The 27,731-nt window shown below is 36.2% G+C and overlaps 1 protein-coding gene across 1 annotated transcript; it reads right to left on the bottom strand.

Annotated features, from left to right (window-relative positions):
* Positions 1–7: 7 nt before the first annotated feature.
* On the bottom strand, positions 8–26,451 carry LOC141784054 (uncharacterized). Its single transcript, XM_074661734.1, has 48 exons — positions 26,020–26,451; positions 23,488–23,679; positions 23,316–23,399; positions 23,119–23,223; positions 22,868–23,023; positions 22,551–22,694; positions 22,287–22,430; positions 21,850–21,993; positions 21,621–21,740; positions 20,904–21,023; positions 20,759–20,803; positions 20,610–20,657; positions 20,481–20,507; positions 15,443–15,502; positions 15,132–15,266; positions 12,900–14,804; positions 11,698–11,793; positions 11,421–11,516; positions 11,128–11,178; positions 10,760–10,825; positions 10,391–10,486; positions 10,123–10,218; positions 9,832–9,882; positions 9,467–9,532; positions 9,098–9,193; positions 8,821–8,916; positions 7,997–8,062; positions 6,943–7,038; positions 6,721–6,816; positions 6,342–6,392; positions 5,634–5,729; positions 5,402–5,497; positions 5,110–5,160; positions 4,747–4,815; positions 4,424–4,474; positions 4,053–4,118; positions 3,709–3,804; positions 3,500–3,595; positions 3,104–3,154; positions 2,740–2,805; positions 2,417–2,467; positions 2,046–2,111; positions 1,702–1,797; positions 1,493–1,588; positions 1,097–1,147; positions 731–796; positions 408–458; positions 8–102 (listed from the first exon to the last, which is right to left on the bottom strand). The coding sequence occupies exons 1-48, from the start codon at positions 26,027–26,029 to the stop codon at positions 8–10; spliced, it is 5,868 nt and encodes a 1,955-aa protein (XP_074517835.1). The 5' UTR covers positions 26,030–26,451.
* Between the last annotated feature and the right edge of the window lie 1,280 nt (positions 26,452–27,731).

Here is a 27,731-nt window from a genome sequence, read left to right as displayed (position 1 = left end):
CCATGCTCTATGCTTCTATGAATGGCTTTGCATTACCTTGTTTTACAGGTTTAGGTTTGATTTTTTCCTTTGGTTCCTTCTTGGGCTCCTTGGGAGCTGCCACTGGTGGAAAATTATAACACCAAAAAACCCTTACAGTTTAGGTTTATATAAAGTGCGTATAAGTGTTTATTATGTGACACTGTCTTTGAATGTATAACTTTTTATGTGTTCTACACATAAACAGTAAGTGTCAGCATACAAAACATATGCACAATATCTAACTAGGAGTTTCATTCTTGAATGGTCTGATTAAAGATTGGTGAGATATTATAGGTTATGGAGCATCTTAACAATTAAAGAAAACCATCACATTCAAGTTACTTCTACAAATGAATTGACACAAAACAATAAAAGCATGCTCTTACCTTTCTTTGCAGGTTCTGGTTTGGCTTTCACCTTAGGAACTTCAGGAACTTCTAATATTGGAGAATATAAAAAAAAATAATGAATTAGCTAATCTTAGCTTCACATTAAACATGTAATGGTACATGGCACTTCATTGAAACTTGATTCTTCTTCTATGAGACAACGACAACACAGTTAAAAATGGTAGAATTCAATCTGTCACTTGAACATCTTAATTACAATATGTTAGTCCCATCAAAGATAAAACAGTGACTGTGTCTTTTAAATGTAATATAAATGTATTATTATTATCAGTATGGCTCTATGGATGGCTTTGCATTACCTGGTTTTACAGGTTTAGTTTGGATTTTTTCATTTGGTTCCTTCTTGGGCTCCTTGGGAGTTGCCACTGGTGGAAAATGATGACATCAAAAAGCCCTTAAGTTTTAGGTTTATATAAAGATAAGTGTTTATAATGTGACACTTTCTTTGAATATATAACTTTTTATGTGTTCTACAAATAAAAGTTAGTATCAGAAAACCAAAACTATGAATAATATCTAAACATATTTACATTATTGAATGGTCTGATTAAAGATTGGCAAGATATAGGTTATGGAGCATCTCAACGGCTAAAAAAAACTATCAGATTCAATTTACTACAAATGAATTGACAATTAACACAAAAAAATTAAAAGCATGCTCTTACCTTTCTTTGCAGGTTCTAGTTTGGCTTCCACCTTAGGAACTTTAGGAACCTCTATTATTGGAGAATATTAAAAAAAATAATAATTCATTAGCTAATCTTTTCTTCACATTAGACATGTAATGGTTGCACTTTATGGAAACTATATATTTTTTTTCTATGTGACAAGGACAGCACTATGTTACAAGATGGTGGAATTCAGGCCGTCACTTGACATGTCAGATTGATACCTATCATGTTGTTTAGCCTTGAACCTCTTAATAAATAAATGTATAATTATTAGAACAGTAGTTTTAAATACTATTCTACTCCTCTTGTTTCTCTTTAAAGATCGCCTAATCTCACACACTGTAGCATAAAGTTCACATATCATTATATTGATTCTGGCCTGTTACTTACCTGTTTTTGTAACATTCATTTGCTCCTTTTTCAGGACAGGAACTATCTGCTTTTTGTTAGCTTTCAGCACCTTTACTGCCTTCATGGGTACATCAGCTGAAATGAAAAGCAGAAAGCGACACAAATGACCAATAATGTCCTTTTCAGGTGAGGATAGTCAGGATAAAATGTCACTGTGACCTGTTCTTCTACATACTGTATTATCTCACCTGCTTTGGTAATATTAAGATGTTCCTTCTTCAGGACAGACGCAACCTTCTTCTTGACTATTTTAATCTTCCTTGCAGCCTTTTTGAGTCCAGCGTCTGAAATAAAAGGCAAACCTGATTCAACAGTTTCACATAAATTATACAGAGGGAATAAATACAGTATACCCTTCATTGAACAAAATAAACCTATCAATCTATTTAGGCCTCTCTTTGGGTTCTTCTATAAGTAAGCACATCTAGTGAGTACAACTGCTAACAGATATTGTGTTGTCATGAACACTGTACATGTATCATAACAGTATCTTTAGCCATGCTCTATGCTTCTATGGATGGCTTTGCATTACCTTGTTTTACAGGTTTAGGTTTGATTTTTTCCTTTGGTTCCTTCTTGGGCTCCTTGGGAGCTGCCACTGGTGGAAAATTATAACACCAAAAAACCCTTAAGGTTTAGGTTTATATAAAGTGCGTATAAGTGTTTATTATTGTACACTGTCTTTGAATGTATAACCATTTATGTGTTCTACACATAATCAGTTAGTGTCAGCATACAAAACATATGCACAATATTTAACTAGGAGTTTCATTCTTGAATGGTCTGATTAAAGATTGGTGAGATATTATAGGTTATGGAGCATCTAAACAGCTAAAGAAAACCATCACATTCAAGTTACTTCTATAAATGAATTGACACAAAACAATAAAAGCATGCTCTTACCTTTCTTTGCAGGTTCTGGTTTGGCTTTCACCTTAGGAACTTCAGGAACTTCTAATATTGGAGAATATAAAAAAAAATAATGAATTAGCTAATCTTAGCTTCACATTAAACATGTAATGGTACATGGCACTTCATTGAAACTTGATTCTTCTTCTATGAGACAACGACAACACAGTTAAAAATGGTAGAATTCAATCCGTCACTTGAACATCTTAATTACAATATTTTAGTCCCATCCAAGATAAAACAGTGACTGTGCCTTTTAAATGTAATATGCATGTATTATTATTATCAGTATGGCTCTATGGATGGCTTTGCATTACCTGGTTTTACAGGTTTAGTTTGGATTTTTTCCTTTGGCTCCTTCTTGGGCTCCTTGGGAGTTGCCACTGCTGAAAATTGATGACATCAAAAAGCCCTTAAGTTTTAGGTTTAAATAAAGATAAGTGTTTATGATGTGACACTTTCTTTGAATATATAACTTTTATGTGTTTACAAATAAAAGTTAGTATCAGCAAACCAAAACTATGCATAATATCTAAATATATTTTCATTATTGAATGGTCTGATTAAAGATTGGCAAGATATAGGTTATGGAGCATCTCAACGGCTAAAAAAAACTATCAGATTCAATTTACTACAAATGAATTGACAATTAACACAAAAAAATTAAAAGCATGCTCTTACCTTTCTTTGCAGGTTCTAGTTTGGCTTCCACCTTAGGAACTTTAGGAACCTCTATTATTGGAGAATATTAAAAAAAATAATAATTCATTAGCTAATCTTTTCTTCACATTAGACATGTAATGGTTGCACTTTATGGAAACTATATATTTTTTTTCTATGTGACAAGGACAGCACTATGTTACAAGATGGTGGAATTCAGGCCGTCACTTGACATGTCAGATTGATACCTATCATGTTGTTTAGCCTTGAACCTCTTAATAAATAAATGTATAATTATTAGAACAGTAGTTTTAAATACTATTCTACTCCTCTTGTTTCTCTTTAAAGATCGCCTAATCTCACACACTGTAGCATAAAGTTCACATATCATTATATTGATTCTGGCCTGTTACTTACCTGTTTTTGTAACATTCATTTGCTCCTTTTTCAGGACAGGAACTATCTGCTTTTTGTTAGCTTTCAGCACCTTTACTGCCTTCATGGGTACATCAGCTGAAATGAAAAGCAGAAAGCGACACAAATGACCAATAATGTCCTTTTCAGGTGAGGATAGTCAGGATAAAATGTCACTGTGACCTGTTCTTCTACATACTGTATTATCTCACCTGCTTTGGTAATATTAAGATGTTCCTTCTTCAGGACAGACGCAACCTTCTTCTTGACTATTTTAATCTTCCTTGCAGCCTTTTTGAGTCCAGCGTCTGAAATAAAAGGCAAACCTGATTCAACAGTTTCACATAAATTATACAGAGGGAATAAATACAGTATACCCTTCATTGAACAAAATAAACCTATCAATCTATTTAGGCCTCTCTTTGGGTTCTTCTATAAGTAAGCACATCTAGTGAGTACAACTGCTAACAGATATTGTGTTGTCATGAACACTGTACATGTATCATAACAGTATCTTTAGCCATGCTCTATGCTTCTATGGATGGCTTTGCATTACCTTGTTTTACAGGTTTAGGTTTGATTTTTTCCTTTGGTTCCTTCTTGGGCTCCTTGGGAGCTGCCACTGGTGGAAAATTATAACACCAAAAAACCCTTAAGGTTTAGGTTTATATAAAGTGCGTATAAGTGTTTATTATTGTACACTGTCTTTGAATGTATAACCATTTATGTGTTCTACACATAACCAGTTAGTGTCAGCATACAAAACATATGCACAATATTTAACTAGGAGTTTCATTCTTGAATGGTCTGATTAAAGATTGGTGAGATATTATAGGTTATGGATCATCTAAACAATTAAAGAAAACCATCACATTCAAGTTACTTCTATAAATGAATTGACACAAAACAATAAAAGCATGCTCTTACCTTTCTTTGCAGGTTCTGGTTTGGCTTTCACCTTAGGAACTTCAGGAACTTCTAATATTGGAGAATATAAAAAAAAATAATGAATTAGCTAATCTTAGCTTCACATTAAACATGTAATGGTACATGGCACTTCATTGAAACTTGATTCTTCTTCTATGAGACAACGACAACACAGTTAAAAATGGTAGAATTCAATCTGTCACTTGAACATCTTAATTACAATATTTTAGTCCCATCCAAGATAAAACAGTGACTGTGCCTTTTAAATGTAATATGCATGTATTATTATTATCAGTATGGCTCTATGGATGGCTTTGCATTACCTGGTTTTACAGGTTTAGTTTGGATTTTTTCCTTTGGCTCCTTCTTGGGCTCCTTGGGAGTTGCCACTGCTGAAAATTGATGACATCAAAAAGCCCTTAAGTTTTAGGTTTAAATAAAGATAAGTGTTTATGATGTGACACTTTCTTTGAATATATAACTTTTATGTGTTTACAAATAAAAGTTAGTATCAGCAAACCAAAACTATGCATAATATCTAAATATATTTTCATTATTGAATGGTCTGATTAAAGATTTTCAAGATATAGGTTATGGAGCATCTAAATGGCTAAAAAACCCATTAGATTCAAGTTACTACAAATTAAATGACAATTAACACCAACAAATTAAAAGCATGCTCTTACCTTTCTTTGCAGGTTCTGGTTTGGCTTTCACCTTAGGAACTTCAGGAACCTCTATTGTTGGATAATATTTAAAAAAGATAATTCATTAGCTAATCTTAGCTTCACAATAAACATGTAATGGTTGCTCTCTATCGAAACTATAATTATTTTTCTATGAGACAAGGACAGTGCTGTGTTAAAAGATGATGGAACCCAATCTGTCACTAGATATGTCAGATTTATACTTGTCAAGTTGTTTTGTTTATAGCTTTAAGTTCACATATGATTATACTGACTCTGTCCTGTTACTTACCTGTTTTTGTAACATTCATTTGCTCCTTTTTCAGGACAGGAACTATCTGCTTTTTGTTAGCTTTCAGCACCTTTACTGCCTTCTTGGGTTCATCAGCTGAAACGAACAGCAGAAAGCGACACAAGTGACCAATAATGTAATTTTCAGGTGAGGACAGCAAAATGAATCAAATACTAACCACAAGGATAAAATGTCACTGTGACCTGTTCTTCTACATACTGTATTATCTCACCTGCTTTTGTAACATTAAGATGTTCCTTCTTCAGGACAGACGCAACCTCCTTCTTGACTACTTTAATTCTCCTTGCAGCCTTTTTGAGTTCAGTGTCTGAAATAAAAAGGCAAACCCGATTGAACAGTTTCACATAAATTATACAGAAGAAATAAATATACTCTTCATTGAACAAAAGAAACCTATTAATCTATTTAGCCTCCTTTAGGCTCCAGTCGGACCTCTCTTTGGGACCATGTAAGCACATCTACTATGTACAACTAATGCTTACAAGTATTGTATTGTCATGAAGACTGTACATATATCATAACAGTATTTTTAACCGTGCTTGCAGTAAGCTTCTATGGCTGGCTTTGCATTACCTGGTTTTACAGGTTTAGTTTGGATTTGTTCCTTTGGTTCCTTCTTGGGCTCCTTGGGAGCTGCCACTGGTGGAAAATTATGACATCGAAAAGCCCTTAAGTTTTAGGTCTATATAAAGATAAGTGTTTATTATCTGACACTTTCTTTGAATATATAACTAAAGTTAGTGTCAGCATACAAAAAATATGCATGATACCAAACTAGAATATATTGTTAAGTTTAATTCTTGAATAGGTTGAATTATCAATTGAATTAAAGATAGATGAGATATTAGGTTATGGAGCAACTAAACCGCTAAAACCACATCAGATTCAAGTTACTTTTACAAATTAATTCCTCACATACCTTTCTTTGCAGGTTCTGGTTTGGCTTTCACCTTAAGAACTTCAGGAACCTCTATTATTGGGGAATATTCAAAAATATAATTCATTAGCTCATCTTAGCTTCACATTAAACATGTAATGGTACATGGCACTTTACATCCAAACTATAATTCTTCTCCTATGAGACAAGGACAACACTCAGTTAAAAGATGGTGGAATTCAATCTGTCACTTGAACATCTTAATTACAATATGTAAGTCCCAATCCAAAATAAAACAGTGACTGTGCCTTTTAAATGTAATATAAATCATGATATTTTAAAGATTGTCTATTGTTTATGATCTCACACAATGTAGCATACAGTTAATATATCATTATATTGACTCTGGCCTGTTACTTACCTGTTTTTGTAACATTCATTTGCTCCTTTTTCAGGACAGGAACTATCTGCTTTTTGTTCGCTTTCAGCACCGTTACTGCCTTCTTGGGTTCATCAGCTGAAATGAAAAGCAGAAAGCGACACAAGTGACCAATAATGTCATTTTCAGGTGAGGACAGTCTCTCTCTTTGTTCCTTTTAAACTACTGAGTTAAACTATTCTTCTACATACTGTATTATCTCACCTGCTTTTGTAACATTAAGATGTTCCTCCTTCAGGACAGACGCAACCTCCTTCTTGACTACTTTAATCCTCCTTGCAGCCTTTTTGGGTTCAGCGTCTGAAATAAAAAGACAAAGCTGATTGAACAGTTTCACATAAATTATACAAAGAAAATAAATATACCCGCCATTGAACAAAATAAACCTATTAATCTATTTAGCCCCCTTTAGGCTCCAGTCGGGCCTCTCTTTGGGACCTTGTAAGCCCATCTACTATGTACAACTAATGCTTACAAGTATTGTGTTGTTATGAAAACTGCATGTATCGCAACAGTATCTTTAGCCATGCTCACAGTATGGCTCAATGGATGGCTTTGCATTACCTGACTCTACAGGTTTAGTTTTGATTTGTTCCTTTGGTTCCTTCTTGGGCTCCTTGGGAGCTGCCACTGGTGGAAAATGATGACATCGAAAAGCCCTTAAGTTTTAGGTTTATATAAAGATAAGTGTTTATTATCTGACACTTTCTTTGAATATATAACTAAAGTTAGTGTCAGTATACAAAAAATATGCATGATACCAAACTAGAATATATGGTTAAGTTTAGTTCTTGAATCGGTTGAATTCTTTAATGAATTAAAGATAGATGAGACATTAGGCTATGGAGCAACTAAACCGCTAAAACCAAATCAGATTCAAGTTACTTTTACAAATGAATTGACATGAAAGAATAAAAGCATGCTCTTACCTTTCTTTGCAGGTTCTGGTTTGGCTTTCACTTTAGGAACTTCAGGATCCTCTATTATTGGGGAATATTCAAAAATATAATTCATTAGCTCATCTTAGCTTCACATTCAACATGTAATGGTACATGGCACTTTATATCCAAACTATAAGTCTTCTCCTATGAGACAACAACAACACTCAGTTAAAGATGGTGGAATTCAGTCTACCACTTGAACATCTTAATTACAATATGTAGGTCCCAATCCAAAATAAAACAGTGCCTGTGCCTTTTAAATGTAATATAAATGTATTATTATTATCAGTATGGCTCTATGGATGGCTTTGCATTACCTGGTTTTACAGGTTTAGATTTGATTTTTTCCTTTGGTTCCTTCTTGGGCTCCTTGGGAGTTGCCACTGGTGGAAATGATGACATCAAAAAGCCTTAAGTTTTAGGTTTATATAAAGATAAGTGTTTATGATGTGACACTTTCTTTGAATATATAACTTTTTATGTGTTCTACAAATCAAAATTAGTATCAGCAAACCAAAACTATGTATAATATCTAAATATATTTTCATTATTGAATGGTCTGATTAAAGATTGGCAAGATATAGGTTATGGAGCATCTAAACATTTAAAAAAAAAACCCATCAGATTCAAGTTACTACAAATGCATTGACAATTAACACCAAAAAATTAAAAGCATGCTCTTACCTTTGTTTGCAGGTTCTGGTTTGGCTTTCACCTTAGGAACTTCAGGAACCACTATTATTGGAGAATATAAAAAAAAAAAAAATTCATTAGTTAATCTTAGCTTCACATTAGACATGTACTGGTGTCTCTTTATAAAAACTATAATTATTTTTCTATGAGACAAGGACAGCGCTATGTTACAAGATGGTGGAATTCAATCTGTCACTTGACATGTTAGATTAATACCTATCATATTGTTTTGCCTTGAACCTCTTAATTACATTACTTAAGTCCCAATCCAAGATAAAAGAATGCCTAATGAGATTTATATTTCAAATATAATATAAATGTACAATTATTAGAACAGCAGTTTTAAATACTGCTCTACTCCTCTTGATTTACGATAAATATCGCCTAATCTCACACACTGTAGCATAAAGTTAACATATCATTATATCTACTCTGGCCTGTTACTTACCTGTTTTTGTAACATTCATTTGCTCCTTTTTCAGGACAGGAACTATCTGCTTTTTGTTAGCTTTCAGCACCGTTACTGCCTTCTTGGGTTCATCAGCTGAAATGAAAAGCAGAAAGCGACACAAGTGACCAATAATGTAATTTTCAGGTGAGGTCAGTCTCTCTTTTTGTTCCATTTAAACAACTGGGTTAAGCTGTCAGTGCAAAATGAATCAAATATCAACCACAAGGATAAAATGTCATTGTGACCTGTTCTTCTACATACTGTATTATCTCACCTGCTTTTGTAACATTAAGATGTTCCTTCTTCAGGAGAGACGCAACCTCCTTCTTGACTACTTTAATCCTCCTTGCAGCCTTTTTGGATCCAGCGTCTGAAATAAAAAGGAAAAGCTGATTGAACAGTTTCACATAAATTATACAGAGGGAATAAATAGAGTATACCCTTCATTGAACAAAATAAACGTATTAATCTGTTTAACCTCCTTTAGGCTCCAGTCGGGCCTCTCTTTGGGTTCTTCTATGAGTAAGTAAATAATTTCAACTAATGCTTACAAATATTGTGTTGTCATGACAAACCTTACATGTATCATAACAGTATCTTTAGCCATGCTCGCAGTATGGCTCTATGGATTGCTTTGCATTACCTTGTTTTACAGGTTTAGTTTGGATTTTTTCCTTTGGCTCCTTCTTGGGCTCCTTGGGAGCTGCCACTGGTGGAAAATTATAACATCAAAAAGTCCTTATGGTTTAGGTTTATATAAAGATAAGTGTGACAATTTCTTTGAATACTGTAGTGTATATAACTTTTTACGCGTTCAATAAATAAAAAGTTAATGTCCGCACACCAAAACTACGCATAATATCTAAATATGTTTTCATTATTAAATGGTCTGATTAAAGATTGGCAAGATATAGGTTATGGAGCATCTAACCAGCTAAAAAAACATCGGATTCAATTTACTACAAATGAATTGACAATTAACACAAAAGATTAAAAGCATGCTCTTACCTTTCTTTGCAGGTTCTGGTTTAGCTTTCACCTTAGGAACTTCAGGAACCTCTATTATTGGAGAATATTCAAAAATATAATTCAATATCTCATCTTAGCTTCACATTAAACATGTAATGGTTGCACTTTATGGAAACTATAATTCTTCTCCTATGAGACAAGGACAGTGCTGTGTTAAAAGATGGTGGAACCCAATCCGTCACTAGATATGTCAGATTTATACTTGTCAAGTTGTTTTGTTCATGGCTTTTAGTTCACATATGATTACAATGACTCTGGCCTCTTACTTACCTATTTTTGTAATATTAATTTGCTCCTTTTTCAGGACAGGAACTATCTGCTTTCTGTTAGCTTTCATCACCGTTACTGCCTTCTTGGGTTCATCAGCTGAAATGAAAAGCAGAAAGTGACCAATAATGTAATTTTCAGGTGAGGACAGTCTCTCTTTTTGTTCCATTTAAACTACTGGGTTAAGCTGTCAGTGCAAAATGAATCACATATCAACCACAAGGATAAAATGTCATTGTGACTTGTTCTTCTACATACTGTATTATCTCACCTGCTTTTGTAACATTAAGATGTTCCTTCTTCAGGACAGACGCAATCTCCTTCTTGACTACTTTAATCCTCCTTGCAGCCTTTTTGGGTCCAGCATCTGTAATAAAAAGGAAAAGCTGATTGAACAGTTTCACATAAATTATACAGAATAAATAAATAAAGTATACCCTTCATTGGTCAAAATAAACCTATTAATCTATTTAGCCTCTTTTAGGCTCCAGTCGGGCCTCTCTTTGGGTTCTTCTATGATTAAGTACATAAGTACAACTAATGCTTACAGATATTATGTTGTCATGACAAACTGTACATGTATCATAACATTTTCTTTAGCAATGCTCACAGTATGGCTCAATGGATGGCTTTGCATTACCTGGTTTTACAGGTTTAGATTTGATTTTTTCCTTTGGTTCCTTCTTGGACTCCTTGGGAGCTGCCACTGGTGGAAAATTATGACATCGAAAAGCCCTTAAGTTTTAGGTTTATATAAAGATAAGTGTTTATTATGTGACAATTTCTTTGAATACTGTATATAACTTTTTACATGTTCTACAAATGAAAAGTTAATGTCAGCACACCAAAACTGTGGATAATATCTAAATATATTTTCATTATTAAATGGTCTGATTAAAGATTGGCAAGATATAGGTTATGGAGAATCTAACCAGCTAAAAAACATCAGATTCAATTTACGACAAATTAATTGACAATTAACACAAAAGATTAAAAGCATGCTTTTACCTTTCTTTGCAGGTTCTGGTTTAGCTTTCACCTTAGGAACTTTAGGAACCTCTATTATTGGAGAATATTTAAAAAAAAAAAATTCAATATCTCATCTTAGCTTCCCATTAGACATGTAATGGTTGCACTTTATGGAAACTATAATTCTTCTCCTATGAGACAAGGACAGTGCTGTGTTAAAAGATGGTGGAACCCAATCTGTCACTAGATATGCCAGATTTATACTTGTCAAGTTGTTTAGTTTATAGCTTTAAGTTAACATATCATTATATTGACTCTGGCCTGTTACTTACCTGTTTTTGTAACATTCATTTGCTCCTTTTTCAGGACAGGAACTATCTGCTTTTTGGCAGCTTTCACCATCTTTACTGCCTTCATGGGTACATCAGCTGAAATAAACAGCAGAAAGTGACACAAGTGACCAATAATGTCATTTTCAGGTGAGGACAGTCTCTCTTTTTGTTCCATTTAAACTACTGGTTTAAGCTGTCACTGCAAAATTGATAAAATATCAACGACAAGGATAAAATGTCACCGTGACTTGTTCTTCTATATACTGCATTATCTCACCTGCTTTTGTAACATTAAGATGTTCCTTCTTCAGGACAGACGCAACCTTCTTCTTGACTATTTTAATCTTCCTTGCAGCTTTTTTGGGTCCAGCGTCTGAAATAAAAAGGCAAAACGAATTGAACAGTTTCACATAAATTATACAGAATAAATAAATATACCCTTCATTGAACAAAAGAAACCTACCAATCTATTTAGCCTTCTTTAAATACCTCTACAAATACCTGTAATACTAATTTAATTCCCATCAGCCTTAGCTGTACTTTACATTTAGTGCAAATTAGCAAATATTAGCATGTTAACATGCTAAACTAGTGAATATTCAACATGGGGGTCCTCCCTATGTTCCCAGGGCCCTATGTTCTCGATATAAACTAACATTGTAAGAGAATGGCAAGGGCTATCTTCGCAGTTAGAGTTGCAACAAAGGGAGATAGACGTTTCAAATGCTGTTTGAATGGTAGAAATCCATTGCAGCCACTGTTGAGCTATCAATGTCTAAAGTCAGGAAAAAGTGTCTTGCCCACTAATTTGAGGGCATTAGTTTCAAGGAGTGTAACATCAGTAGGATATAAGCTGTAGGTAGGTGATTTCAACATATTGATCTAGGGAAACATACATTGAACATTTGATGTAGGGAAAAAATATAGCTTAGAACATAAAACAGAATAAGTCTCCTTAAAGGGACAGTGTGTAGGATTAGGCAGCATCTAGTGGTGTGGTTGCAGATTGAAACGAGTACCCCTCCGCTCACCCCTCCCTTTCCAAGACTGTGGTAGCGTGAGCCGCAGCATGAAAAACAATGGTAACCTAATTTCCCTCTCTCAGAGGCCATCCTTACCATAATAACACTATTTTAGGAGCAACAGAAGTCAGATGGCGGTACCACGGTTTTGGTCTCTGTGCGAAACCTCAGTTTTACAAGCATGTTGAGAACATCCCAACAATGTCGGGAACATAGGACCCTGGGACATAGATACGCTCATGTGAATATTATACCTGCTAAACATCAACATACTAGCATTGTCATATGTGAGCATGTAAGCATTATGATGTGAGCACTCAAAGCACCACTGTGTAGTATAGCCTCACTGAGCAGCTAGCATGGCTGTAGACTCTTACTATTGTTAATGGATTAGTTGGGAATATGGATCCTTATATTGTGTAATTGCAAAAACACTGCATTGCTGGCCTATGCATACCTGTCTTAGTATCTTTCTTCTTAACAGGTTCTTTGTCTTTGTGAGTCTTCTTGATTTCTTTCTCTTCTTTAGCATGCTTTGGTGGTTTTGTTTCTTCCTTAGAGATCTTCTTTGGTTCCTTTTCTTCCTTGGGAATCATCTTGACCTCTTTCTTGTCTTTGGAAGGTTTCTCTTGGTCTTGTTCTTTGGAGAGCTTCTTCAGTACTGTCTCTCCCTTTCTAGACAGTTTTGTTGGTTCTTTTTCGCCTTTAGAAGGTTTCTCTGGTTCTTGTTTTTCTTTAGAGGGCTTCTTTGGTACTGCCCTTTCTTTAGAAGGCTTAGCTGGTTGTTTCTTCTCTTTGGAGAGCTTTTCTGGTTCTTCTTTTGGAGGCTTTGTTACACCTTTCTCTTCTTTGGGAGGCTTTTTAACTTCTTTGGCCTCTTTAGGCTTTGCTGGTTCTTTCTCTTCTTTTGCCAGTTCTTTTTTGTGCTGTTTTGCCTCCACAGAAGGCCTTTTCACTTCTTTCCGTTCCTTAGAAGGCCTCTTGTCTTCCTTTACTTCTTTCATCACTTTCTCTACTTTCTCCTCTTGAGGCTTTTTCAGTTTCTCTTCCTTTGAAGGTTTCAAGTCTACTCCTTTTTTGGGTGACTTCTTCTCTTTGAGAGACTTAATTTCTTTTGTTTCTTCTTTAGGTGGTTTCTTCATTTCTTTCTTTTCTTTGAGAGGTTTCTTGACTTCTTTCTTTTCTTTGAGAAGTTTCTTGACTTCTTTCTCTTCTTTAGCTGGTTTCTTGACTTCTTTCTTTTCTTTGAGAAGCTTCTTGACTTCCTTCTCTTCTTTAGATGGTTTCTTGACTTCTTTGTCTTCTTTAGCTGGTTTCTTGACTTCTTTGTCTTCTTTGGATGGTTTCTTGACTTCTTTGTCTTCTTTGGATGGTTTCTTGACTTCTTTCTCTTCTTTGAGAGGTTTCTTGACTTCTTTCTTTTCTTTGAGAAGCTTCTTGACTTCCTTCTCTTCTTTAGATGGTTTCTTGACTTCTTTGTCTTCTTTAGCTGGTTTCTTGACTTCTTTGTCTTCTTTGGATGGTTTCTTGACTTCTTTGTCTTCTTTGGATGGTTTCTTGACTTCTTTCTCTTCTTTGAGAGGTTTCTTGACTTCTTCCTCTTTAGCTGGTTTCTTGACTTCTTTGTCTTCTTTGGATGGTTTCTTGACTTCTTTCTCTTCTTTGAGAGGTTTCTTGACTTCTTTCTTTTCTTTGAGAGGTTTCTTGACTTCTTTCTCTTCTTTGAGAGGTTTCTTGACTTCTTCCTCTTTAGATGGTTTCCTGACTTCTTTCTTTTCTCTGAGAGGTTTCTTGACTTCCTTCTCTTCTTTAGATGGTTTCTTTACATCTATCTCTTCTTTAGATGGTTTCTTGACTTCTTTCCTTTCTCTGAGAGGTTTCTTGACTTCTTTCTCTTCTTTGAGAGGTTTCTTGACTTCTTTCTTTTCTTTGAGAGGTTTCTTGACTTCCTTCGCTTCTTTAGATGGTTTCTTTACATCTATCTCTTCTTTAGATGGTTTCCTGACTTCTTTCTTTTCTTTGAGAGGTTTCTTGACTTCTTTCTCTTCTTTAGATGGTTTCTTGACTTCTTTGTCTTCTTTGAGTGGTTTCTTGGCCTCTTCCTTTTCTTTGAGAGGTTTCTTGACTTCTTTCTCCTCTTTGAGAGGTTTCTTGACTTCTTTCTCTTCTTTGAGAGGTTTCTTGTCTTCTTTCTCTTCTTTGAGAGGTTTCTTGACTTCTTTCTCTGCTTTGAGAGGTTTCTTGACTTCTTTCTCTTCTTTAGATGGTTTCTTGACTTCTTCCTTTTCTTTGAGAGGTTTCTTGACTTCTTTCTCTTCTTTGGATGGTTTCTTAGGTTCTTCCTTCTTTTTCGGCTCTTCTTCTGCAAGCAATCATCAAAGTGTTAGTTTTTCATGTACTCTTAGATGTCAGTAACAGACTTGATATTGTAGCACTTTTGAAGCTGGACAAAGTACCTGGTGCCCTTCGTGTACAAGTGGGAAGGTTACTGATACTGATAATTTGTTAAGAGAAGCATGTACTAGTGGTATACACCTGCTTTACATGTTGAGCACTGTTGCAGCATTCTGTTGTGTACATACTTCATATTTTGTATATTTACTCTACAAAAGGTAACAGCCTTGTTTTTATTTTTACACATATACACATTTGAACAATATTTTGTACTTTCACCGTTGAGTGTGATTACCTTTGGGCTTCGGTTGTTTCTTCTCCAGGGGTTTGACCTCCTCCTTTAGCTTATCCTCCTTTAGTTTTATCTGTATGGTTTCCTCAAGTTTGGCATCCACTTTTTTCTCCTTTTCAGTTTCTGTGATTTTGAGGTCTGTAAGCAGCAATAAATCCTCATAGGCAAAACTATCAGATGCTTATGTGCGTAGAGTACCTTCTTGTTTACAGTAAATTATACTAAATCCAGGCATTTAATCAAAACATGAAGAAATATAATATAATATTGGGAGTAAGCAAAGTGAAGAAGGTGTACAATTTCAAGAGTATTACCTTTAATAATGGCATCTTTAACTTCTTTTATTGCATGTCTTTCCTTTGCCTCTTTGAGAACTAAAGTATATCATGCAGACATATTAAAAAAAATATACAATACAACATACAGTGCAGTTCTGACCAGTAATCAGAGAGTAATATTAGGCTTTTCACACTGCATATTCTTAGCCAACGGCTATCCTTAGCCCCAGGCTAAGTGCAGTGTGAAAAGCCCAGTCATCATGACAAATAATCATGCTTGCATAAGAACTATAAGCACTACAGCGTTGAAAACACTGATCAAAACCACACCACGACTAAATATTATATTGTTAGAACAATCACACCTACGTTTTAGAGCTAGACTGTAGAGATCTACAATAAAGTCATAATAACTAGGTATACATGTATTTTTGTATCATGCCCTCATCCAGAAACCTATCAAGGTTTTTCTCTGTCCGTTAGCTCCATCTAGCTGCCCTCTGTACTATTAGCTGCCTAAGGCAAAGACTGTTTGGTCTGAAGCAGGAACACTTAAGTACATAATTAGCACCTTGGGGAAATAGATTTTGCTTTACTGAGTCATCAAAAAGAAAAGAGCACAGTGAAAAGAGCGCTGTGCTGTATTAGTCCCAAGATCCTCTTTCCCTGCAGCTATTAACACCTAAGTCAGGATGAGTTTCTGATCTGATCTAAATAAAACTTTAGTTAGATTTGATCTGGTTATGTCCATCTTTAATTGCTTTCCAATTAAAACAATGACTATAATTGGTCTCTTAAAGAAACCCCCCAACATATTGGGAAATGTGCTTATTTTTCCTGTAGTCAGATGAAAAGATCAATATCAGTTTAATCCCTGTGTGTCCAGTACAGATGTTGGTCAGGCACACAAAACTTTTTTTTTCTAGAATGGGACTAGTAGCCATCCATGGATATATAAATGGCAAAGGTGACCTTGTTTCTCACAAGGAAGTGGAGTATTATGATCCCAGAGCCACATAAGCCTAACCTAAGAGTGTTCAGACTGAACTCAAACCTAAATTTAGAGGCTACGCTATAGTACAGTCAATGCAAAGACATGAGTTGACTTGACCAACATCCCCCTTGGGCAACACAAATTGAGGTGCAGACGTGTCTGGGCGAGTTTACTAACTCAATTGTGGGCTACAACTTGAGCCCTGGTATTTTTTAGCCTATATTTGTTTACAATTTGGCAATTTGGCACCATTAAAAGTATGCTGAATTACCTATTAGCAGTTCCTGTTTGCAATACCAGAGGTTATACTGACAACAAGTTATGGAGGTGACTTGTTGTTGCTGCAAGCTAGTTTAGCTATTTATCCTATTTACCTTCTCCTCTGATTTGGGGTAAAAGAGCAGACAAAAAAAGTATTTCCTAAAATGTTGAAATGTTTCGCTAATCTATAATGAAAAACCTTTTGTGATGAAAATCATTTTGTTGGTTTAAAACCTTGATGATTAAAACAGTACAACACAATGAAAATATGAAACATGTCAGTAAATCAGTCATCGAACAAATATCTGTTAGGCCCTAATAACATTAGTCACGTCACAACCGAGTGGTCCTTTGAAAACATGTTAAGAAAGTGTTAAGATGATAAATATCCACACGTTACATTTATCATTATTAACACACTCAAGATTCAGAAACATTTTCATTACCTGATAATAAAAAAAGGATGAAAAATATGTGATGATAATGATGAGAGTGTTGTACCTTTCTCATGTTTGTGAAGATGTTCTTCTTTGTGAGCCGCTCTGGATCCGACTCTTCTGAGCCTCTTAAAGGGAAAATGAATCTTCCTCCTTCGTTTGAGTCCAGTTTTCCTACTTTCACTGTTGTTGTTGTTTTCATCAAGTTCGTCGATGATGTCAGAGTATTCGTCTTGGTCATCGTGAACAGTTGTTTCTTCTTCGTCCTCATTATCCGATTCAGGCACTACACTGGCATTATCGAGCTTTTCAGCTGCTAGAATTTTAATATCAAGTTGTTGGACATTTTTTTCATCCTCATCCTCCATCATCTCCACTTTGTCCAGTTTTTCTCCTTCGTCCTCCTTTAAATCCTCGTCATCGTCTAGATCTAAAGCTCGATCGTCCTGGTCAGTTTTTACAAACTGATCTTTGACATCAGTGTCGGTTATTTCAATGTTTTTTTCGTCTCTTTCTTCATCAACATGAAGATCTTCATCTTCAATCTCCTCCTCATCAGCATCTCCTTCTGTTTTTGTCAGTTCCTCATCTTTTACCAGAAATTCAGTTTTTGTCTCCTCCTCATCTTCGACTGCATCTTCTTCAATTTTTGTCTCCTTCTCCTTTTCATCTTCTACAAAATCTTCTGTTTTGGTCTCCTCTTCCTCCTCTTCATCTTCGACTGCATCTTCTTCAGTTTTGGTCTCCTCCACCTCATCTTCTAATGCATCCTCAGTTTTGGTCTCCTGTTCCTCCTCCTCATCTTCGACTGCATCTTCTTCAATTTTTGTCTCCTTCTCCTTTTCATCTTCTACAAAATCTTCCGTTTTGGTCTCCTCCTCCTCCGCCTCCTCTTCGTCCTCCATCTCATCTTCTAATGCATCCTTAGTTTTTGTCTCCTCCTCCTCTTCCTCCCCATCTTCTACCAAAATTTCTTCAGTTTTTGTTTCCTCGTCCTCCTCCTCCTCCTCCTCCTCTCCTTCTACCAAAACTTCTACAGCTTTGGTCTCCTCCCCTACCAAATCTTCCATTTTGGTCTCCTCCTCCTCCTCCTCCTCCTCCTCTCCTTCTACCAAATCTTCCATTTTGGTCTCCTCCTCCTCCTCCTCTACCAAATCTTCCATTTTGGTCTCCTCCTCCTCCTCCTCTACCAAATCTTCCATTTTGGTCTCCTCTTCCTCCTTCTCTTCTTTTACTGCATCTTCTGTTTTTGTTTCTTCCTCTTTCTCCCTCTCTACCGAAACATCTTCAACTTTGATCTCCTCTTCCTCAGCTTCTATCACCTCTGCTTCAGTGTTTGGTTCCTCTTCTTGTTCTTCTTCATCATCCTCTGTTTTCAATTCCTCCTCCTCTTCTGTACCAACATCTTCCTCATCTTCTTTTTCCTCCTCCTCTTGTGCTGCCTCCTCCTCTGTTTTAATCTCCTCTTCCTCAGTATCAACCTCTTCTCCCTCTTCTTCCCGTGATGGTTCATGTTCAGTCTCTTCAAGGTCGACATGTTTCACTAGTGATGTGATAGCAACAAATTTAGTGCCTGTTATTGATCTTGTATTTGACTAATGAATGTGACTATTTGAGAAAAAAACGTATGAATACCATCCTCCTCCTCATCTGCTTCACTGGCGGCTTCAGTGGGAGCTTCAACCTCCTCCTCCTCCTCTTCCTCCTCCTCCTCCTCAATCTTTGAGGCTTCACTTAACTCTGCAGCAGCGGCTTCATCTTTGGCAGCTTGCATGATCTCTGTAACTGTATCATTAACCCACGTGACCTGTCTTATCTGACCTTCACATCTTTAAATGAAAACGCAGCTCCAAACTTATTTCCAGGTACAGAAAAATTTGATGGGGTGAAATGGGAACAATGACCATTTATAACGTTATACAGTACACACCACATGCTGCAATTAATGACTTTCTCCATTTGTTTCTATAATTAAAATTAGCTTACTGCCAACAAATCTTAGGAAATGACCAAAACCAAAAATGCAGTAGTTCATCTTTAAATTTTTTTCTGACATTTGGACTGAAGATGTAAATCTTTATAAAATGATAATTTAAAAAAAAAGTATAGGCAGGTAAACAAGTTACAGCTGAGCACTGTACCTTTTTAGCAAACTTTACTCAAACGGGGACTATTTTCAGCGGCGTATTAATGCACATTTCTTGCTCTAGTGAGTGTTTATGGCAGCAGAAGTGTGTATGTGAGATTGATTCTAAATAAACTAGTGTTATAATGTTCATCATAGTGAAGGTAAATGTCAGCCAGTGAAATAATGTGGCTCACTGATGGAATTTTTATTTATTTTTGGACAAAAGCAGAGGTCTACCGAAGGAATGGGTCCGAATAATAGATTAATCTAATCGCACACGTACCTGATACATTTTCTAACAAATACTGTAAATACTATATGCTGAACAGCAGATATTTTTTTGGGATAGAAAGAGTGTCTCTTACTTAGATGGGTTGTTTGTAACCTTAATGTTGCTAGGCTATTAAGTTTATCTAAGTCTCAAACTAAAACGTGAGAATCAATATCCATATGGCACAGAGAAATGAGATATATCAGGACACAGACATGACTTGTTAGTTTGATGGATTCATTTTTGGTTTTAGTCTTTTTCATGGGATTTGTTGGCAAAAAGAAAAATATAGAGATATTACCAGACTTATTCTTTTTCCTCCTGTCACCACCCCCAAATATTACCGCCCAAAATAACTGTAGTTAATGATATTCTGAAGGCTCACTTTTGAAACATGTGGTGTAGACTTGTGTGATTCCATGCAAAGATAAAATCAAATATTCCACACGAAAATCATCCAGTGCAAACAATCCAGATAAATACACACATACAGTATATCACAAATGTTTTAAGTCAGTCAGAGGAATGCAACTCCAAAGGACACATATTAAAGACAAATTTTCATGCTCATTATAACAAAGAAATATTTTTTTTTGATGACTGTAACAAAAACAACTTAATGGTAAAACACATGACTGCAGTTCCATGAAATGTTATAACCCACAAACGGTCAGGGAGAGATGCAGTCACCAAATCGTTATATAGACATTTAATACAATGAAAGTATACAGTGATTATGATGCATATTTGTTAAAGTAAACAATGGAGTTTATTCAAACAACAATGACATACAATTTCATCGTACTTCAGGCTTGCTGTATTATACTGAACATGACAAGAGGCAGACTTGAGACCAGTTCATACATAGTGGTAAGAAAAACAAAATTCAATGCGAACATGCATGAAAGGCAACTACTTGCTGGCAACACACATTGCTCATGTCCAAAATAAACATTCGTACGTATATGGTGGCGTTTTCTTACCTTTTTCAAAAGGTGGCAGAAATTCACCTACATTTCAAAGGAAATATGGTAATGAAAGACAATTAGCTTCATTTTTAATAAATGATTTTAGTTTTACGGCAAAGAAAATGGAGAAAAGTCATTACTTACCTTTCCTGTGCAGCAGATTTATATCAGCTGAGGAAGCTACAATTTCATCTAAACAAAGAGAAAAAACAGACATGTGCAAATGGGGTGTAATTTCTAGTCATACTGTAAGATACTTTTAGGTGTATTAAAACTTTAATAAAAAATGAAACCTTTTTCAGTTACAATATTTACAACCGGTGTGGCGACAGGTTCACCTAAAACAAGAGAAGAAAATATGACACAGGTGTCAGTATAGTTTTAATAGTATTTTTATCTTTAGTTAAGTTATTATATAACTAATGCAAACAAGCATACCTTGATCACCAACCAGCATGCTCGACATGTAAGCCACGAACACATCTTTCTTGTCTGAGAACTCCAACAGGGCATCTTCAACAACTTTCATGGGGTCAATGGACACTTCGGGCACAATCCCTGAAATATCAGCACAGCACAGAGTCAGTTAAAGCTGCTGTTCATAAAAAAATACAACTTCCGATTGTTTACTATTTCTTCCATACTCATTCACATCTTAGTATGAGTATATACATCAAATGCAAACACAGTGATATACCAACACGTTCTCATCCCAACTTGTCACATACTGGCCGTTTTGTCACACCCCTTGCCGTCACTTTCAGTTTAGGCAAATAACCACTTAGGTTTAGGAAAAAACTACATGGGAAAGTAAAACTTAACACACGGGACACAAACAGCAGTCTCCTGGATGAAAGCCTTGTGTTTGTTGGACCTATCCACCTTAAATCCACTTTAAACTACGTCACCACACTCCCGGTGCACCATCTCGGAGCGTTTAATGTTACCGCGGATGGATGTACATTGTAGTTAATCGAACGCCCAGTGCGTCTTATACCAGCGCTAAAGGGTGCCTTGTGCGGCGATATCAAATGGCGATGGCCTTGACAAAGCCTCGGTATTTGACGCCCAATGAAAGAGAACAGGCTGGATATACCAGCAATAGTATTGTAATGCGGCTGATTTGTAAATATGTCGTCATGTGTTAAAACAGACCTTGTTCACCAGTCAGCGATGTGGAGACGTAGCTCACAAGCATGTTCATCTGTTCGGTGGTGATTTCTGCTGTTCTCTTCAGAGCTGACATGGGGCTGAATCCCAGAGCATTCTGGATATCTGATCAACAGAAAAGTCAAAATGAAAACTGCAGTTAGCAGGCGACAGCAGAGTATACATCGTAGTGGTACACACACTAGTAGATTAGGTAAAATCTTAAATACTGTACCTTTTAATGTGTCCAGTATCACATCAAAGATGGCAGAGAGCACATCCTGGATGTATCCTGATATTCCACTCACAAAGTCGTTAGCAACACTGAAGGCATTTCTGCCAACCTCCACAGGGTCAATGAAGCTAATGTCAGTGATTCCTGAGTCGAACAAACACGCATTTAGTCCAAAGCTCCAGGGAGTTATTTCATGCAGCAAATTCAATCGTTTTTTACTATACAGACATTTGAAAAAACAGTTAAACCCCAATGGGAAAAGATATTGGCCAATAATTAATCATTTTACACACATGACAAACACAAGCTAACAGTTATAATCTTGATTTAGTAATGAATTTGGGCAACAAATAAGGATTCAACAATGCAGACATAATAATGTTTTGTGTAAGTATTGCACCGCAATCAATACAGAGGTTAAAATATGACGCAGGTACCTTTTGTAATATCCAGTATGCTGTCTATGATGACACAGAACACCCCCCGGATGTAGTCCACGATTTCATTTGCGGTGTCATTAGCAAAACTAAAGACATTTCTGCCAACTACCACAGGGTCCATGAAGCTAATATCCATGGTTCCTGAGAAGAATAAATAGAAAAAAAAAATGTAAAATCAATACTGTATGCTGTGTTAAATTGTCATTTTAATATCTGAAGAGGTTACAGATTAGAGAGATGTTAAATGAGGAGCGTAAATACCTTTCACTACACCCAGAATTGTGTCCAAAATGCCACAGAGCACATCCCGGATGTAGCCCCCCACTCCGCACACAAAGTCATTAATAACACTGAAGGAACCTCTGCCTGTGACCACCGGGTCAATGTAGCTTAGGTCAACTTTTCCTGAGGAATAAAAAAAGTATTAATAATATAGGCAAACATAAACGGCAAGAATTATTGAAGTACTTGAATCAGTCTTTTTTATTCAGGTAATTAGGGTAATTATCATGTTATTTGCATGTGAAGAAAAAAAGGAAGGCAGACAAATTCCTTAGTCACAAATATAGAATACATACCTTTATTTATATCCAATATAGTATCCAATACAGTGTCTACAATAGCACACATTGTGTCCCTGAAGGTGCCTGCAACTCCGTGAATGAAATCATTAGTTGAATGGAAAGCTCGTCTACCGACGACCACGGGGTCAACATAGCTGAGGTAGAAGTTCCCTGTGGGTTTCAAAGTAGATTGTTTGAGTCATTGTTACATCACATGTATGTTAAAATGTTGTCTTTTTGTTCTGGTTGAGTGTGTTTTCACATACCTTCCTCATCTGAAAAATGGCGAACAAATCCATCTTTTGCTTCCGATATTTCCCCAGCTGCGTAAGTGGCAACGGACCTGGGGTCACTTAAATCAGGTGCACATTCTTGGGGCCCAGAAATAAGAGTCATGTATTATACAATACTTGCTTCAGCACTACTAAAAAGGTGTGTTATGCATGCTGTCTCTCTTATGTACCTTGAAACTTATTGAGCAGACTGGATACTTCATCAACAGCGTCGTTTACAGCTTTCACAGGGTCCGAAACGATTTGCTGAATGTCTGAGAATAATAACAGATGATGTGATAATATGCATGACTGATGATTGAAATTCTAAAAAGATTTTTTTTCCATTTTGAGGTGACTAACCAGGGACTGCCTTGTACTCCACAAAGTCAAACATCACCACTCCCACCACCACCCAGGACAGGAGAGCAGCCAGGGCAATCAGCAACTCTGCAGACATTTTCAGCTTCCCGAGGATACCCAGACCTTTGGACTTGAGAGAGCTCGTCTGTGGTGCAGCTGCTCCATTGGACCCACCGGCTGCGGATGGGGCTCCTTTACGTGAAAAAAAACAACAACAAGAACTCTCAACATTATCAAGACGGTCCTGTTGGGGTCAACTTTTGCTGCTTGGTTTCCTATTACACTGGAACAAGTAGGAACAAGTGCTATTTTTTACTTTGCGATGTATTCTTACATATTTGGTTTGTCCTTTTACAGTCAGACCCAATTCTCACTGTATATAACAAACATACAGTGGCATACAGCTGGTTAACTATGATTGGGAAAGTGTTGTACGCATGTACAGTATGTATAGTGTTCTTTTCTAACCTACACCGTCATAAGCATGTATGGATGTGTAGCCTACCTTTTTGAAAATACTGGAGCCATGCAGACCAATAAGTCAATAGGGCCGGTATATCGGCCAAATTGCAAATATATCAGCATCTGCTTGTATGATGGCACTGAAATGCCCAAAATATGTGTCAAAATTACATTGTTTTTCTGCCAGAGGGCGCTGAGATGTTATTTTTTGACTGTAAAATGTGCCACTCAGGACATATCTATTAATAATCATATTTACGAAACAATGGCCAATATATTGTTAAGAGATTATTTAAAAACTCTTAAATATCGATATCAGAATATAAAAAATCTGATTTAGTCTACTCTAATTATTGGTCAGGCTCCTGAAAATATGCTCTGTCAAAAACTTCACTTCACTTTTATGTAGGTCTTTTTTTCTAACATTAAATATTTATGACGGAATAAGCAAATATCATAGTTAAAGTTCTGAAAAACATCCTTAGTTATTATTTATTAGGAGTTTAACACTCAAATCTCAGCTAAACTGCTTCATCAGGATTGTGTGGGTGTGATTTGATCACATTTGATTGACAATGCTGGCAACATCAGTAAACTAGCCACACAAGTGTCATTAGGTTCTTATTCAAATGTTTCTGAACTCTGATTGGTGCACGGAAATAAATGACATCACCATTTTCAGTCCAACCCACTTCAGGCAAGTGAAAAAGCAAGAACAAAAATACAAAAACAAAACACAAATACAGAAATTTCTCGTGTGAAAAATCAAAAAAACTAAATTGTTCCAACTTTAACAGAAAATTGCATGTTCATGTATAGAACCACATTGCTCATAGTAAAAAGTTGATTCAGAAAAGTTTTTTTAAGGCCTTTAATTGAGGATGTGGTTCAGTAATTGATAAACAATGATAAAAACATAGTAGTGGAAGTTCCTGATATATTTCTACCTTGAATATTACTTACTTAATATTACTTACTACTACTATTAAGATATTAAATCAAACTAAGAATATCCACTAGCTTTAAAAACCAGTGTTCCCATTAATCTAATGCTAGCAACAACTTTTAACTTCAACACAGTAGCATGGTTTAGTCAAATCTCTGACTCTGACGTTCTTTTGGCATGTTTTGGGATAATAATGTCCTTCCATAGCCACCTTTCCAGTCTCATCATCAACACACTACATCTAAACCATGACAGGTGAAGGATATTTCCCTTGTGAAAGGATTAAAACTTTACACGATGGAGACAGTGTGTTGCATCAAAACAAGTAAACTCATTTCCGGATGCTGAGGGATTATGTGAATTAGATGAAACTGTTTGGCAACATCTTGTCAGATTAAAGATCAGAAAAGATGGAAATCTTCTGTTATTGGGGTTTCATCAGGTTATCCAAACACATATGCACATGAGTCCCACCTGTTTAGCAAAATGGAAAATTCTTGTGATGGCATTTATTGACACCGTCACCATCGCCATCATCAACACTGCTGTACTTTCCAATTTGGACCATGGTGCCAAGGTGTTAGAGACACCTTCTAACTGTGAATGAACTCTAAGCATGCCTGACGAATGATTCACTTCCTCAAATACAAATGCTGAGTTATGAAAAAAAACTAATACCAGTCCCTTCAGAGTTATTCAGGATGGACAGTTGGTGTCAGTATTTCATCACAAATGTATTCTAAAGGAAAACTGCCTGTTATTGCTCAATTCATTCAAGCCCTGAAGCTTCATCAAACAAAAGTTTTGGTTGGAAAATACCACTTGTTTGAGCAGATTACATAAGAAATATAAGGTTATTTTTTAAATGTCACAAAGAGGGTTGAAAACCAGAGGTCAGCCCCAGCAGCAGTCGTGTCTGTCACAGGAGAGCAACACTAATACTCCGGCTACATGATATCCTGTATTTATAGCAACTGACTTTCAACACATTTTCCTAAGAGGACGTACCCTATCAAAACACTGCCATTTATTTATTACATAGCATATATCACTTTGGCTTTCTGTGCTGTAGCAAACAGTAAATGTTCTTTATTTCAGTGCTGATGCAGGTGTAACAGTCCTACCTTCAGCCATGGTGATATGGAGACAATTTCAGCTATAATCCTTTGAGTTGGGGGCAAAGCCTCCTCATGCAGAAGTGAATGGAAAATCACAGCTTCAGTACGATTCCAATCAGCATCCACTTATCTGTAAAAAGTGTTAGTAAATTATTCCATTTCCACTTGGCGATCACAGTCTTGTCTCCTGACTTGCGTAATCCACAGGCTGAACTTCTCCAAGATTTAAAAAGAAATGAAGAAAATGGAAAAATCAAGCATAAATTTTACGATTTTCAGGTGTTTGGAGAATTTGGAGCTGCCAGTGCAGCAGCATTGCAGAGGAGGATCTCTGGGGATGGTGGGGCAAAGGAAAGCAAAGCAGGGGAAGGAAAGAGCCAAGCTAAGCAAAGGGCTGGGTAGGCTGAGGTGGAACAGACAGAATATCCCACCCAGTGTTATTGGTGCCTCACATGGGTATAGGTCAGAGCACAGCACAGGGGGGCTTCAAGGTAACTTTATCCCCCAGAAGGTCCGGGTTATTCTTAGCTGGAGCTCTGTACACCAGCTGCTCTGGCAGGCCTTTTTTGGCAGTTGAAGGGGTGTGTGTTTGTGTGAGATCAGTTAGCTGAATTGGGCACCCCTACTGGCGGAGAACCTTAATCTACCCACTAAACTGGACCAAAACCAGGTGCACAAGATCAAGAACAACACCGGTGAAAACTGTGCTTAAAAAGTTTCACTGTCCAGGAACAGCAAACATTATGCTCAAACATTTGTGGTCTCTTCCTCCTGCTGCCATTAATGTGGGTGACTTTGGTTATACATACAGTATGTGGCAGCTTCAAAATAAACATATTTCTAAAATTATAAACTACATCACTAATGAACTAAAAAGAAAGGTCTAGCTTGTGCATTTATATTGGGATCCTTTTAACAAACTGCAAGAGCTGACACATTTATTAGTGATTTGTTAACTATATGTACAATATAGAAACTATTTACAAGGCAAATAAGTAAAAAGTAAACAAAAGGAAAGAAATAATCATATTTTCCCTTGAAAACATTAAAAAAACAAACAAATACAGACGAGCTGGCTTCTCTGTGAAGTTGTCACAGTGGTGCTTTGAGCTAAATGCTGCCATCAGCATGCTCACATGTTCACAATGACGATGTTAACTTTCTGATGCTAAGCAGGTATAATGTTTACATTGTTCACCATCTTAGTTTAGCGTGTTAGCATGCTAACATTTGCTAATTAGCACTAAAAAAACAAGTACAGGTGAGGCTGATGGCAATGACATTAGTTTTGCAGAAATCAAAGTAGCCAGTTTATTGGACAAATGCATATTTTTTACCTGATGATGGAGCTAAATGGAAAGTTAAAGGACAACTAAAGTTATTACAATTCATCCTGAAGAGGACATACAGTAAATGTCTCAGTGTCAGTTGGTTAAAACCACAAATGTCAACCTCCTGGTGGCGCTAGAGGAAAAGTCAGAGGATCCTCAAAGTCATTAGGATTCATTATACTGACTATTCACTATTCATTATACTGACTATTCACTATTGACAATACTGCCTGCAAAAACCTTGATACAATTATTTCTTCACACTCCTTAAAACATGAGCACCTTCCTTTTTATGACAGACTATACTATGAATTTTTTATGATATTTTGTATGGCATACTATACTTAGATTTCTTTATGACATACTATAATTGTTTTTGACATACTA

Source organism: Sebastes fasciatus, chromosome 15, assembly GCF_043250625.1.
Source record: "Sebastes fasciatus isolate fSebFas1 chromosome 15, fSebFas1.pri, whole genome shotgun sequence".
Lineage (NCBI taxonomy): Eukaryota > Metazoa > Chordata > Actinopteri > Perciformes > Sebastidae > Sebastes > Sebastes fasciatus.
This window is presented reverse-complemented; position numbering and strand designations above follow the sequence as displayed.